The 15157-nt window shown below is 41.7% G+C and overlaps 2 protein-coding genes and 1 pseudogene across 3 annotated transcripts; 1 reads left to right on the top strand and 2 right to left on the bottom strand.

Moving 5' to 3' along the window:
- Positions 1 to 1208: 1208 nt before the first annotated feature.
- On the top strand, positions 1209 to 11671 carry LOC119274311 (LEAF RUST 10 DISEASE-RESISTANCE LOCUS RECEPTOR-LIKE PROTEIN KINASE-like 2.4). Its single transcript, XM_037554991.1, has 5 exons — positions 1209 to 1383; positions 3449 to 3878; positions 9389 to 10028; positions 10148 to 10302; positions 10398 to 11671. Exons 2-5 carry the CDS (start codon positions 3494 to 3496, stop codon positions 11510 to 11512), a joined length of 2295 nt encoding a protein of 764 aa, XP_037410888.1. The 5' UTR covers positions 1209 to 1383; positions 3449 to 3493; the 3' UTR covers positions 11513 to 11671.
- On the bottom strand, positions 1874 to 2984 carry LOC119274319 (annotated as a pseudogene).
- LOC119274315 (rust resistance kinase Lr10-like) lies at positions 4618 to 8171 on the bottom strand. Of its 2 annotated transcripts, XM_037554996.1 has the most exons (4): positions 7985 to 8171; positions 7335 to 7846; positions 6126 to 6149; positions 4618 to 5971 (listed from the first exon to the last, which is right to left on the bottom strand). In XM_037554996.1, the coding sequence occupies exons 1-4, from the start codon at positions 8098 to 8100 to the stop codon at positions 4884 to 4886; spliced, it is 1740 nt and encodes a 579-aa protein (XP_037410893.1). In that variant the 5' UTR covers positions 8101 to 8171; the 3' UTR covers positions 4618 to 4883. The 2 variants fall into 2 exon arrangements, with proteins under 2 accessions (XP_037410893.1, XP_037410892.1); XM_037554995.1 differs by having other exon boundaries at positions 7335 to 8171.
- Positions 11672 to 15157: the final 3486 nt, after the last annotated feature.

The raw sequence follows: 15157 nt of genomic DNA, 5'->3' as shown, positions 1-15157 counted from the left end.
TGAGTGGTGGTGGATGTGCATCATGGAGGCGGACACAACGCCATGTTCGAGCATGTGGAGGCGGAGGCGGAGGCGACGCAGACAATCACATACAGGAGCACGGAGAACATGGCCACCTCCGCGTCCTATGCGCCGGGCTGTAGCGACCACAAGGCCGGTCCGTCCACTCTATCATGGACTTCACCTCGGGCAAGGACGTAAACTGCCACACGATTAACTCCCCAAAAGAGTAGGACATGGAAGACGGCACCGTCCACAACCGACAAAGACTAGGATATGGAACACAGACGTGCTCATGTCCGGTGAAGATTTAGAATAGGATAACATCTGTCATGTGCGATTTTTTAATGAAGTATGTCAAACTTTTCATGAATTTGGTCTGGTTTAAATAAAATTCGTCTAACTTGTTCAATTCACGCTTCAAATGCAAGCGGACACGTTAGGCACGACATTGGATGGCCGACTCCCATATCTATGTCCATGGACACGTCTAGACCAATCTAACTACAAACACTATGTCCGTTTTATGGGACACGTCCGGACCAGTCTAAGTACAAGCACTATATATGCCCGTTTTATGGGACGGTTTTGGAGGTGCCCTATGCTCTATTGTATTTTTTTTTAGCAAAAGTATGAGTGTGTGGTGTTTTGGATCTCGGCCTCCATGGAGGCTGAATTTTTGTAAAATTCAAAATCCAAAATTTTGGTTTCAAAAAAATTTGAATTTTCTTGTACAAGCAAACAAGGATGTGAGGTGTATGTGTGTAAAATTTCAGGATGAAATACGACATGTATAAAAAAAATACAAATTCATGGTCTGAGACGATGAATAGTGTCATGTGTTAAAAAGGCCCTAGATTTTTTTTTTGCACAACCCTCATTTGAACGTATTTTGTCATGAAAATTTACGCACTTGTGCATTATGTCTTCATGTATATCTTTATTCTTTTCAGAATTTTCTGAAATGTAAAAATATGAATTTTCATGACTTTTGAATTTTGCATTTTGGGGCCTTCATGGAGCTCGGCCTCCAAAAGCAATTTCTCCAAAAGTATGCTCTGTTGTCTTTTTTTTTTCTATGGCCTACTATTCGACGCAGGAGCTCTGATCAATTTGTAATGTTCCCATGGCCCATTTCATAATCTGGTTTGCCAATCATTTTTGCAGGGGAGCCCGCCCCCAAAAGCCCAACCACGGCTTATCCAAAGGGAAAGACACCTCCCGTAGGTGGCGGCCGGCGAGCGCTTGCTCCGGCGTGCTTTCGCGCCGCCGCTGCGGGGGGGGCAGTCGCGCTCGCGCTCGCGCAGCTGCCGCTCCCATTCTCCGCCGGCTGGGCGTGTTCCTCGTCTTCCTCGCGTCTCATAGGTCCGCTGCTCTGCCGAGGTAATCCCTTTGCTTCCCTTCTCCTTTCAGAACAGAAATTGCGAGTTTGTATTCTAGAGCCTGCTTTCAGGCGGCGGCATGGTTAATTGCCCGCTTGCGGAATCCCCTCTCTTTTCCTAAAATAAGCAGGCCATCTTAGAAAGACCATCCTGACAACAAAATGGCTACAGTTTTTGGTGGAAAGGGGATGAAATCACAGCAACGACAGCGTAGGATAATTTGATTTGACAAGTTCTCATTATTCACTTCTTGCAAAATCCAGCGTCATGTGTTTCTAATTAATACTGTCACAGTATGATAAGAATATAAGATACAGACGCAGTAATATTCATACTACTACAAAATCTGATGCAGTTCAGTATGTAATCGAACATTCAGACATACTAGTGCAAGGCGTTACAGCTTACAATGCAGATGCGACTTGAGTTCCCTCAAACCTGTAACGATACACACAAAAGCATAGAATGCATCTTCATGTGTTCGTCGCGTTTCATGGCATATGATTATTTGTAGATGAGACAAAGGGCTTGGGGGGAACCTGCAGGTTCTGCAATCTTCCTGTTAACATGTTTACCACCTTTGTCATTGAAGGACGATTCTTTGGGTTCCACTGGATGAGAAATGAGAACTTGTCCCACAATACCCAGCTGCCTAATCTCTTCTTTGTCTTCTGTTGTCATTTCCAAAGTAAGCTCCCAATCGTGCCCACCGATTACATTCTCATAGATCCACTCCGGGAGATATACCTTGTCTTGGTTCTGAACAATCGGTCCGATTTCCTCCTTCCACTCACCATTTCCAGCGCCAGCATGCCGAAACTGTACATATTCGACTTGTATGACACCCCTCCAAAGTTCCGAGGCTATAGCTCTGGTGCGATGTAGCCCATTGTGCCTCTGGCTGCTGTCAAGGTGACAATGCTCGGATTCCTTGCACATAGCTTCGCAAGGCCAAAGTCTAAGATCCTTGGATTGAAGTTGTAGTCCAGCAGGATGTTGTGAGGCTTGATGCCAAAGTGGAGAACGCACTGGTTGCAGCCTTGATGCAGGTATTCCATTCCTCGGGCAACGCCTAAAACAATATGTAGCATTTTGTTTGCTGCTAGGAGTTGTTGAGAAATACTGGATATATGTTAGAATATGTACTTCTCCAGTGACTCATTAGGCATGAATTCGTAAATAAGAGCCCATCTCATTCCTTCGGAGCAAAAGCCCAAGAGATGGACGATATTAGTCCAGTGGTTGCAACCTCATTGATGAATTCCTCCCCATATCCTATGGAGCCCTCTAGCATCTTGACTGCCACAGGCACTCCATTTGGTAGCTCACTTTTGTATACACTTCCAAATCTACCTTGGCCGAGTTTATCGTTGAACCGTCTTGCTATCTTCTTAACTTCACACAAAGTGTACCTTGTGGGTTTTGATGAGCCATATGCCTTGAGAAACATTTCAACCTTCTTATTTATCTCTTCACTATACCTTGACTTTAAGGAGAGGTAGAGCATTGCGGTTACCACCAATGAAAGAGCTACAAATGATGCTACTGGTTAAAAAGAAATGAAATTAGTGAGATGCATCCAGATAAGAAGTCATGGGTTCCTGGCGCTTATTGAAATGAGAAAACACAATAAGAATTCCATTTAGAATGCGAAAACATAAAGAGTTGCAACATTACCCGCAATCGGGATGACATGGGTATCTGCATGTAGGAAGAATCATTACTTTTTCCATGATTTAATTTTCATGTAGAAAAACATATAGAAGACTTCTTCATCATACTTCTACAAAGTATGTTTGGAACAACTAATTCCTGATTCTTCCACTAATTCTCTGTGGACATAGGAAGGACATATATATGTGGTAGCTTCCTATTGGCTTCATGTATATTGGACCTCACAATAGGGTGTTATATTGATTACTGGATTCCATTGTTATGTTATAGATCTACAATTACTTTTTAGGAATGCATAGCTCTACAATTGTTTTTTCGCTTCTGAAAAGGGATAGCCAGTAATAACTTGATTTGCCCTCTTAGGCAGCTAACTAACGAACTTTCCCTTTCAGGGAGCAGAAAGGGGAAATTGTCCTGGGATTAGGTAAAAGAAGGATATGGCTAACATTGAAGCTGGTGTCAAGCCAGCCATTGATCATGAGACTGCAACATTGATCCCAAACAGTGGAAGCTTAGAAGGTTCAAGCAGGGTCACAAAGGCCACCAGGTTAAGAGACGACAATGAGGTCATCGAGATCATGTTTGATGTGCAACATGATGCAGCGCCGGTCCAAGGCGTCAGGACAGTGGCCGCAGAAGCTGTGGTGGCCGCCGTGATGAAGAGATACGACAGAAGCAAGAGCATCGCTGCGGTGGCGCTCAAGGGCTTGCAGTTTGTGAGGGAGAAAGTAGGCTCTGGCGGCTGGGCTGTTGTGGAGAAGCGCTTCAACCACCTGCAGGTTGATGACGTCCTGCTCCGTTCCAGATTCGGGAAATGCATTGGTAACTTGAGCAGTTTGTTTCAGTGCTATGATGGTGCTAGTGCTAGGATCATTTTGTTGAAAACATGCTTTTCAGCTATCAAATACTGGGAACTCATTTTGTCCTTCAAAAATAGTAGATCTCATTGGAAAAAACTATAAATCTGAGTTATTTTGACTTCTACATCCTAAAAGGCTATCCATAAAGTAACATTCCATGACTAGAATTAACTCAGCATGTAGGACAATTGCTTAATTTTCTGGCCATGCATGCGCTGTTGTAGCTAGTTGGCACTTTCGTCTCGCTTGGACACCGCCACACGATGTTGGCAGTGAAGCACATTCTGTTGATGCATGATATGCCTAATATGTAAGTGGGCACATATAAGTGATACCCTACTAAGTTTCTTGACCTAAGTTTGGTGATGCAGTGCTAATCCAATTCTCGATCCTTCCCAAGCCTGGCGGCATATATGCATGCCCTCAATTGGCAGCCATTTTGGTGCATAGTGCCATGCACCGTATTCTCTCTATCAAAATTACACCAAAGTGTTCTCAGGAGAGCTTCTTTATATAGCATCCCAAGTTAGTATGGACCACATCTACATGGGCCTTAAATATGAAGATGGACATTTGTCGCTGCGTTTCTAGAAATGCTCTCCTTTTGATTTCAGAACAGAAATGCTGCGTTTCTAGTAGTAGCTGAGGCAGTGGCATGATAGGATAAAATCACAGCAATGACAGGATACCCACTAGTACTCTAATTTAACAAGTTCTCATTATTCAATGTTGACAAATCGAGCGCTATATGTTTCTAATTAATAGCATTACAACAAGATAAGGTACAGATCAGGTGACCCATGTAGCATTACAATAATAAAGGTACAGAGGTGACCCATGTAGTTCAGTTCAGTATGTAGTCGAATTAACATTCGAAATAGAAGTACAAGGCATTACAGTTTGCAACACAGATGTGGAATAAGTTCCCTCAGATGTGTAATGATACACAAAAACACACAATGCGTGTTCATGTGTTCATCGTGTTTTGTGGCACAGTATGAATTTCAGACGACACAAAGGGCTTGGGGGGAATCTGCAGGTTCTGCAACCTCCCTGTTAACATGTTTACCACCTTTGTCATTGATGGCCGATTCTTCGGGTTCCATTGGATGCACCACAGGGCCACAATGGTCAGCTGTCTCATCTTTTCTTTGTCTTTTGCTGTCATTTCCAAAGTTAGCTCCCATTCATGCCCACTGATTACTTTCTCGTAGATCCACTCTGGGAGGTATACCTCATCCTGGTTCTCAATACTTGGGTCTGAGTTCCTCCGTCCACTCACCATTTCCAACAATAGCATGCCAAAACTGTACACATCTGACTTGTATGACACCCCTCCGAAGTTCCGAGAGTATAGCTCTGGTGCGATGTATCCCATTGTGCCTCTTGCTGCAGTCAAGGTAACGATGCTTTGGTCCCTTGCACACAGCTTGGCAAGGCCAAAGTCTGAGATCTTCGGGTTGAAGTTGTAGTCCAGCACGATGTTGTGTGGTTTGATGTCAAAGTGGAGAATGCGCTGGTTGCAGCCTTGATGCAGGTATTCCATTCCTCGGGCGATGCCTAAAGCAATATCTAGCATTTTGTTTGGTGCTAGGAGTTGTTGAGAAATATTGGAAATATGCGAGAATATGTATTTCTCCAGTGATTCGTTAGGCATATATTCATAAATCAGAGCCCTTCTTGTTCCTTCAGAGCAAAAGCCCAAGAGACGAACGATATTTGTATGGTGGATCAGTCCAATGGTTGCAACTTCATTAATGAATTCCTCTCCCTCTCCTATAGAGCTCTCTAGCATCTTGACTGCCACAGGAACTCCATTCGGTAGCTCACCTTTGTATACACTTCCAAATCCGCCCTGGCCAAGCTTATCCTTGAACCGCCTTGCTATCTTCTTAACTTCAGGGAAAGTGTACCTTGTGGGTTTCGATGTGCCATATGCCTTCAGAAACATTTCAACCTTCATATTTATCTCTTCATTGTACTTTGACTTCAAGGAGAGATAGATCGCAGTGGCCGCCATCAATGAAAAAACTACAAATGCAGCTACTGATGATGCTGCTCATTAAAAAGAAAGAAAATTATCAAGTGGCGTTCAGATAAGAAGTTATGTGCTCCTCACTCTTTTGTGATGTGATAACACAAAAGATAGGTCAGTAAGCTATAAGAATTTCATTTAGAATGAAAATAATGATAAGAGTTGCAGCATTACCTGCAACTGGGATGACAGGCACACCTGCATGTAGAAAGAAGATTATTAGTTTTGCCATGATTTAATGTAGACAAAAGCAGAAGAACTGCCTCCACAATATGTAAGAAACCACAAACTCGTGATTGTTACATGAGTTCTCTGTGTGGATATAGGAAGAAGGTAGTCTCCTATTGGCATCATGTATATTGGACTTCAGACATAGGGTGTTGTGTCGATTGAGATTATCCTTTATTACGTTATGTTTGTACTATTGTTTACTCATCTTTGTTTTTTGTTTTTACTTGTTATGCAGATTTAGTAACAGAACAGTATAAATCAGAAGAGTATAAATCGTTACAAATATTGCAACAAATAGAGCTATGTTCTTGTTACTTGGTATCCAATATATTTGTCTTGTATTTAGTTAAAACTAAAAATTCGAAATGAAGTTTAATTCAGTAAAATATTGTTATAATCAATATTCTCTTATATAAGTTAATAGTTAGTACATCATGGTACAAGCTCTGTATGTGATGATTGAATTCTGCTCGAAATACCTATTACAATGTACAGTGAATAATATGATAGTTCTCCACAAACACTGATACACATATAGATGAGAGTGTATATTTATACAGGATTAACATTGTTAAATGCACATATTTCAAAATATAATTTTTGAATCCTGATTTGTTGATTGCTTAATATGCTGAAGTTACACCACTCCAGAAGTCAATAACATAGCAAGAATACTTTCGCAAAAAAAATGTGGCAAGAAGAAAGATCATTGTAGTTAGTAGTTACACAGTTAAATGAAAATCAGCCTACTAAGCTAGACCTTATGCTGCCTAAAATGAAGCTTGGTCTTTAGATCTGAAAATATCTGCAGAATGGTCAATTAAGATTTGTTTGTTACCTTTTTTGGTGTGATTTTTACAAATAGTTAACCCCCATAACTTAATCAAAAAAATGTATGGAAACGTCCATGGATGCGAACCTAGAGACTATATGTGCTTGCACAAGTTATCCATTGGTCCAATTGGCATGAAAATTTCCTTTCTTAAATAGTTGTGTTACAGGTGAAAAATCTAAGGGAAGATTGAATGCACTTAGGAACAGAATATAGCAAATTGGCAAACTAGTAAATGGAGAGACAGAAATTTATTGTGGTTCCAAAATAGAATATCCACCATAATGATATGTGATTTCAACTAGGAATAGAAACAATACCATGGTGCTGGCAGAAAGCTTGATTCCTTTGTGAGATGAATCCACAGTGCTGACCTTTATGTTCACACTTTTGGCAGACATCTGTAATGTTATTGAGGTGCCAAGTGAATGTTGTTTCACAAAAGTTGAGGAAATTATTTGCCTTTTCTTTGAAGGTGTACTCATCAAGGTTCGGGCCATCTTTATCATAAGTCAAGGGTATGGGGATGCCTTTAGAAACAGCCGTGCACTCCCGTGGAAGGTCAGACATGTATGCATAAGAGTTCGCTATATACCAGAATTGGCTAGCGTTGTTACTGAGACAAGATGCTGGGCCTACTATACTATATTGATCCTCTGGTGTGAAATCTCTTGAACAACGTACCAGGGTCGTAACTTGTAATGATTGAGGTTGTTTGTACATATCAGTTGCTAAGTTTGCTGAGATGAGCTTCTGAAGAGGGCATTGTGTTGATGGTTCCTCAAGCGGGATGACGTTGATGACGCGGTGCCTGTAATAGATCTCAGTCACTCTGCAGGAGCCAAGAACATGGTGATCAAAGATTGTGTCATCCCCAGAGCACGATAACTGCATGCCTGGGGCACCACAGGATGGTGGGTGGCTCGAAAGCCGGAACGGGAACCGGATCTCAGGTCCATGTTTGCTGCACCTGTGAGATGAACAACTCCTTAAGAAATCTTGTTCTTCTGATGCTGCATCCACATAGGATTCATAGGTGAGAAGGCAGATCAGTAGCAGAGTGACAAGAAATTTAGGCAAGCCCATGGAATATACTGGAGTAAAGATGGAAGAAGGGAAGGCAGGGAGTATAGGAAGTTGCTAACTTGCCTACTTGTCTGCTTTAACCTCCGATGAGCTATGGCATGATAGTTGTGCGTCCAAGTAGGAATTCCACCTACCACGGGAACGTCCACCTTGTTCAGTGGCTTGGAAAATTCCGTGGTCTCTGGAAACAAATGAATCTTGTTATTTAGACTATTCTTTTGATTTCACCATCTGCACATCCTCAATTTTCTTCAGTCCTATATTACTAGTCTTTGGTAGAATTGTACACATCTGACCAGACGAAACTTGCAGTATTCTACTGAATTGTGATAAGGCCTGTTGACTGGTTGTGATAACAGCTTAATTGTGGCTGTAGTCTAGTCATTGTCAGAAATAGTTGCAGTATTCTACTGCAATAAACTCATGAGCTTTGACATGGTAAAGGACCACTTGCAGAGGTTTGAATTGTGATAAGGCTTGTTGACTTGTTGTAATAACAGCTTAATTGTGGTTGTAGTCCGTTAGTCCTGTAAAGAAAACGCTTCCACTTAATAGCTTATTTTAGTATTTTTTCTGGTCGGATGCGGTTTAAATGATGTCCATTATAAATTGTAATCTGCAGGCAATGGAAACCAAACCAGGGGAAATATCAAATGCATCTGCCCATATAAGCTGCACGTGGTTTGAATATATATAAAGCGGGGCGAAAGCCTTTTTCGGTAATATATTCTGGGGAATTAGTTTCATATACGAGGGGTTTGGGGAAGTTTTTCAACTAGAACTAGATAAAAATGAGGAATTCTATCAGACTTAAATTTTTTCCCTCTGCAAAAACATGCATTGCTAACTGGTAAACTCATATCTCAAGTGAATGCTATTTTCTTATATACCATTTTTTTGTCCCTGTTATTTGTCATTTTCTCAAGGCACCGAATTCCATGTTACCATGACTAGGACAGGATTGGACCAGTACAGGATGCTATTGTAACACAATTGGACTCTTCTGTTAACCAAGAGGTCACTGGTCAAGAACATCACCATCACTTAGATGAGCCAGTAGGTGGTATGCACCCAACTTTAGTTGGCAGCTAGTAGCCAAGTGTCCTAGCCAGAAACATCACGGTCATGTAGAGGCACTAGTTGGCATGTAATGTCCATTCTTTGGAGTTATATATTTTTTTACTTTGGCAGCCACTCACTTATTCAGCCATTCATATGTGCGTCTGTGTGTCTGCTATGGCGATGCGCACTGCTCTCAAGATCTTAACTATCTTGTATGTGCTTGCAGTTCTTGCTGCATATCAGGCGGAAGGGCGGCACCATCAGCCTGATTGTCCTTCTTTCTCGTGCGGTCTTCTTGGAAACATATCGTCTCCGTTTCGTCGGGCAAGTGATCCACCTGGCTGCGGCTATCAATCTTATGAGCTGGTTTGCAGTGATACCAAGGCTATGATTCACATCGGCGATGCGACATACTATGTGTCTGACATCAACTTAAGTGGTTCTTCCTTCTGGGTCATCGATGCCAACATGGATTTATACAACAACTGCCCTCTACCTCGATGGAATCGGCCTCCCTCTAGATACCATGACGACATGGAAGTCGAATTGGAACCCCGTTCAAGTAGTCAGGCTTGCTTTCTTAAATGCTCTCGGGAAGTAAAGGACAATGCTATGTACATGCCTGTTGCTTGCCTTAGCACCAATGATACTTATGTTTATGTGTTAACTGGTTATCGATCTAATTCAATGGAGTATCTCGAGCCTTCTTGTGGGTACTTGTCCATGATTCCTCGGCCTTGGGACAGTCTCGGGATAGAAAATGCAAGTTATACAGATGTTGTGAAATCCATGAGGACTGGATTTGCTGTTATGTTTCCTTTCAGATATTCTACGGTGAGCGTCATGGAATGCCTAGACATGTTACGGTGAGTTCAGGATTTTGAGATATGTATACCATGGTTCTATTTGTTTCTCGTACCTGTCTATCTTATCTCGAAACTGACAAGAGCCCCTCTTTCATTCCTTTATTGTATTGGTATTGCAGCCCCGTGTCGAGTGAGGGCATCAAGCCGCTTATTATATACAGTCTTCTGGTTGATGGGTTTTTCTGGCATTGTGTATTTTATACTGCTGGATATCAAGGACAGGGTGTTGCCGGTTCCATCATAATCGTCTTCTGGATTGTGAAGTGGCTAGCTGGTAATTCAGAGTTTGTGCTCTCAATTGCAGTTTGTTCATCATCACATCTGCGCAATCATGTACCCACTAAACCATATATAAACTTGTTTATTCAGTGCTATGCAGGTTCATATTTGCACCACTGGCTATGTTGATTTTCCTAGCCTACAAGTATTGGAAAACAAGAATAACAATCGATGCGGTCGAGAAGTTCCTACGAATGCAGCAAATGGTCGGTCCGACGAGGTACGCCTACACCGACATCACCGCAGTCACAAGCCATTTCAGAGATAAGCTGGGCCAGGGAGGCTACGGCTCTGTGTTTAAGGGTGTGCTGTTGCCAGGCAATGTTCATGTCGCAGTCAAGATGCTAGACGGTAACTCCAACTGTAATGGAGAAGATTTTATCAGTGAAGTTTCTACCATTGGCAGGATCCACCATGTTAATGTGGTGCGTTTACTGGGGTTTTGCCCGGAGGAAATGAGACAAGCGCTTGTCTACGAGTACATGCCTCGAGGTTCTCTCGACAAGTACATCTTCTCAACTGAGAGGAGTTTTTCTTGGGATGAGCTCACTGAGATTGCTTTGGGCATTGCCAGGGGCATCGACTACCTGCATCAGGGCTGTGAGATGCAGATTCTCCACTTTGACATCAAGCCCCACAACATCCTTCTTGACAACAATTTTGTCCCCAAAGTTGCTGATTTTGGTCTCGCCAAACTTTACCCAAGGGACAACAGTTTTGTTCCATCGAGAGCCCTACGGGGAACAATTGGGTACATAGCTCCTGAGATGATATCTCGTAGCTTCGGCATCGTATCGAGCAAGTCTGATGTTTACAGCTTTGGGATGCTGCTGCTGGAGATGGCTGGAGGAAGAAGGAATGCTGATCCAAATGCGGCAAGCTCGAGCCAAGTGTACTACCCGTCGTGGGTTTATGACCGGTTAACTGAACCAGAAGTGGAAGAGATATCTCCTGCTGCTGAGATACATGAGCTGGAGAGGAAGTTGTGCACTGTTGGACTATGGTGCATTCAGATGAGGCCTCAAGATCGACCCATGATGAGCGAGGTTATAGAGATGCTGGAAGGCAGTGTTGATGGCTTGCAGATGCCTTCGAGGCCATTCTTATGTGACGAAGGGCATATCCATGCCGCCGATACTTACCATTTGTCGTCGGAGCTGACTGAAATCTCCAAGGAGGATACGAGTGTAAATATTGATGTGTGATGTAATATTGTAATGTATGATGAAGTAATGCGCTTAGCTCACGAGGAAACGAGATTATGGTTGTGGTTGTATCAAGTACGTATGAAATAATCTGCTGTGTTTCGTGAGTGTTGTGTATTCCTACTAGTATGTATATGATATTTTGCTTGAGCGGCTGCTGATGAGACCTGTATTTTCTGCGATGCTCAAAATTTTGTACAGTATGAACTACTGATGTGGCTTTGATGAAAAAGCTGGGCCATCAGACCTAAATATTCCTGAAGCCAAGCGCTGATTATTATGTATGAAATGTTTATTCAAATTTGGCGGAAGCAATCATGTTTTCAGGTACCAGGCACATGTCGAAGATGGAGAACTGCAACTCAGAAACCCCAAATGGATCCTGGACTTGGTGAGCTCAATTGAAAACCCCATTTTGAATCTTCAATTTTTTTAAAAACTTGCATACTCACTCCATATCAAAATTATTTTCTTAGATTTGTCTAGATATGGATGTACCTAGTCATGTTTTAGTATTAAATACATTTGTATCTGCACAAATCATAGACAAGAATTTTGTTTGGGACGGAGGTAATATCTAGCTACATTTATATATAGATGTAAACTACTCCCTCCGTCCGAAAATACTTGTCATCAAAATGGACAAAAAGAGATGAATCTAAAACTAAAATATGTCTAGATACATTCCTTTTTATTCATTTTGATGACAAGTATTTCCAGACGGAGGGAGTATGTGTTAGTAATACTTTATAGAGAAAGGTTTCTATTTGTGTGTTACATTAAGCACACAAAATTGTGTGTCTATATAGTTACTATAAATCCACAAATTATTCTATTTTGTGTGTATTTCTCACATATACTCCCTCCGTCCAAGAATTCTTGTCTTAAATTTGTTTAAATACGGACGTATCAAGTCATGTTTTAGTATTAGGTACATCCATATCTGGACAAATCTAAGACAAATGCAATCAAGAATTAGTGGACTTTTTTAGTCGGAAATGTTCTTCGGCAAGGCGAGCGAGTTATTTTTTTAGGGGTTGGTGTGCATGCTCAAATTCAGCCCAGCCCGAGAACATCCATGTGGCCTAGCGCTATTCGGTGTTGTTTATATGTTGTCCGTGACCCATTTAATTTTGGCCGGCTATAGCTTCTGTCCGACAAGACGCCCAACTTACAACACCATGGTACTTGATTGCGAGACCTCCTCACATTCGCTGGTCGGGACGCGCCGTTTTCCCGGTTCGTTGGTCGCGGTTGACCAGTTCACCGTTGACCCAGTGTCTTTTCTGAGAGAACGTGTTTTTTTAAGCGGGCATTTTTTCTAAAAAAAATCATGGTCTCAAAAAAGGTGCACAAACTAAAAAATGTTCACGACTTCAAAAAAATCATGGATTTTGAGAATAAGTTCAGAAATTTGGAAAAGGTTTAAGGATTTGAATATATTCATGCATTTGAAAAAAAATTCATGGATTCAGAAAAGTTTATGAATTTTAAAAAATACACGTGTTTTTTTAAAAAAGTTCCACAAGTTTGAGAAAAATACACATGTTTAACAAAATAGTTTCAAAAGTTTGAAGGAAAATTTCGAATTTTAAAAAAGTTCATGCACTTAAAAAGAAAAGAAGAAGGGAAAAGGAAAATGAAAGGAACAGAAAAAAAATACAAATAAAAACCATCCAAAAACCAAAAGGGAAAAACCAGCCGGAAGCTTCCTAAGACCAGTGGCCGAAACTGCGCTCGAATATCTATTAATGGGCCGGCCCGCAAAAAATCAACCAAAGCAGGTGTTGTGCGCCGCATACTAGAAGCGCTATAACTAGCGCTACAAGCGCCGAATAGGAGTTGGCCTTGATTGGTGCATTTTAGATGATCCCCTTTTAGACCAGCACTCCCACGTCGGCGGCCACCCGGCGATAGTGCTTGATTGCGGCAGCTAAGCGGAAATGAAAACGGCTTGTATCTGAGAGACTCCATCAGTTTCTTTAAAGACATGATCAGAGCAGGAACTAAACTGGGCTGCTTCAGGCCAGAAATTAAAATCAAGTTGACAGCCAATGCAGAAGTGGTGTTAATTTGGGATTCCCATGTGATTTGCAAATGCAAACATGAGCTGCATATACAAGAGGTCGGTCAGTGGTCATGCTCAGCGATTCTAGCAACGCCCGCTACTCTTGGGTGGGAGCAGGCAGGTTCAGGGCTCCCAAACTGAGACAGTGAATCACCATGGATTCATTCGGGATAAATTCACAAAGGCAGAAGAAAGATGGGGATATTGGAGGGAGGCTAATAGATTCATACATGCATATCCATATGTCATATGTGTATGGATATGACACACGATCCTAAGAGATTTCGTATGTCATATGTGTATGTATATCCATGCATGCATCTAGCTACCTAGCTATATATTCGAATCCTCCCGTTCGTTGGTCGGGACGCGCCGTTTGTTCACCATTGACCCATTGACTTTTCTAAGAGAAAATGTCTTTTTAATGCAGGCATTTTTCTGAAAATAATCATGAACTAAAAAAAACCACGGTTTCAAAAAAGGTGCACAAACTAAAAAATGTTCACGATTTCAAAAAACAATTGTGGGTTTGAAAAGGTTCACAACTCAAAAATATTCTAGGGTTTGAAAAGACCGCCTTATTCAAAAAATTCGCGGATTTGAAGTAAGTTCATAAACTCAAAAAAGTTTCAAGGGTTCAAAAAAACCTGGCGGATGTGAAAACAGTTCATGAAAGTTTATGAATTAAAAAAAATCTCGTGTATTTTGGCAAAAAAAGTTCAGAAATTTGACAAAGGTTTAAGAATTCGAATATATTCATTAATTTGAAAATAGTTCATAGATTCGAAAAAAGTTCACGAATTTGAAAAATACACATGTTAAAAAAAAGTTTTACAAGTTTGGAGAAATGTGCACATGTTAAAAAAAATAGTTTCATGAGTTTGATTAAAAATCTTCGAATTTGAAAAAATCATGCATTTTAAAAAGAAAAGAAAAGGCAAAAAGAACAGGAAAATAACAGGAAAAGAAAAAAAACAAATGAAAAGCATCCAAAAACCAAAAGGGAAAAACCGGCTGGAAGCTTCTTAAGACCAGTGGCCGGAACTACGCTCGAATACCTATTAACGGGCCGGCCTACATTAAATGAATCGGAGCCGCTATAACAACCGGTGCTGCGAGCGTCGAATAGGAGTTGACTTTGATTGGTGCATTAGATGATCCCCATTTAGACCAGCGCTCCCCCGTCGGCGGCGACCTGGCGATAGTGCTTGAACGTGGCAGCTAAGCGGAAAATAACCACGGATTCAAAAAAGGTGCTCGGACCCGAAAAAGTTCACGAAAGGAGGTTATCCCCCGGCCTCTGCATCTAAACGATGCATGCAGCTCCAATCCATTGCTCGGGACAGGGACTCTGGTGGAACCTATTGGTTATGCCTTGGCTTTCCTCTTAGAATTCAGAACTTCTTTTTTCCAGAAAGGAGGTTATCCCCCGGCCTCTGCATCTAAACGATGCATGCAGCCCCAATCCATTGCTCGGGACAGGGACTCTGGTGGAACCTATTGGTTATGCCTTGGCTTTCCTCTTAGAATTCAGAACTTCTTTTTTTCGGAAAGGAGGTTATCCCCCGGCCTCTGCA

Source organism: Triticum dicoccoides, chromosome 3B (assembly GCF_002162155.2).
Source record: "Triticum dicoccoides isolate Atlit2015 ecotype Zavitan chromosome 3B, WEW_v2.0, whole genome shotgun sequence".
Lineage (NCBI taxonomy): Eukaryota > Viridiplantae > Streptophyta > Magnoliopsida > Poales > Poaceae > Triticum > Triticum dicoccoides.
Note: the sequence above shows the minus strand (reverse complement) of the source record. Positions and strands in the feature narration are given on the sequence as shown.

Excerpts from the sequence above, each read along its gene's own strand:
- LOC119274315 (XM_037554995.1), bottom strand. The coding sequence starts at position 8,100 with ATGGGCTTGCCTAAATTTCTTGTCACTCTGCTACTGATCTGCCTTCTC. Across the intron at positions 6,150-7,334 it reads AGCTTTCTGCCAGCACCATG|GTGTGCCTGTCATCCCAGTT; the intron begins GTATTGTTTCTA and ends TTCTACATGCAG. Across the intron at positions 5,972-6,125 it reads GCCTGTCATCCCAGTTGCAG|CATCATCAGTAGCTGCATTT; the intron begins GTAATGCTGCAA and ends TTTAATGAGCAG.
- LOC119274311 (XM_037554991.1), top strand. The coding sequence starts at position 3,494 with ATGGCTAACATTGAAGCTGGTGTCAAGCCAGCCATTGATCATGAGACT. Across the intron at positions 3,879-9,388 it reads CAGATTCGGGAAATGCATTG|TTCTTGCTGCATATCAGGCG; the intron begins GTAACTTGAGCA and ends ATGTGCTTGCAG. Across the intron at positions 10,029-10,147 it reads GAATGCCTAGACATGTTACG|CCCCGTGTCGAGTGAGGGCA; the intron begins GTGAGTTCAGGA and ends TTGGTATTGCAG.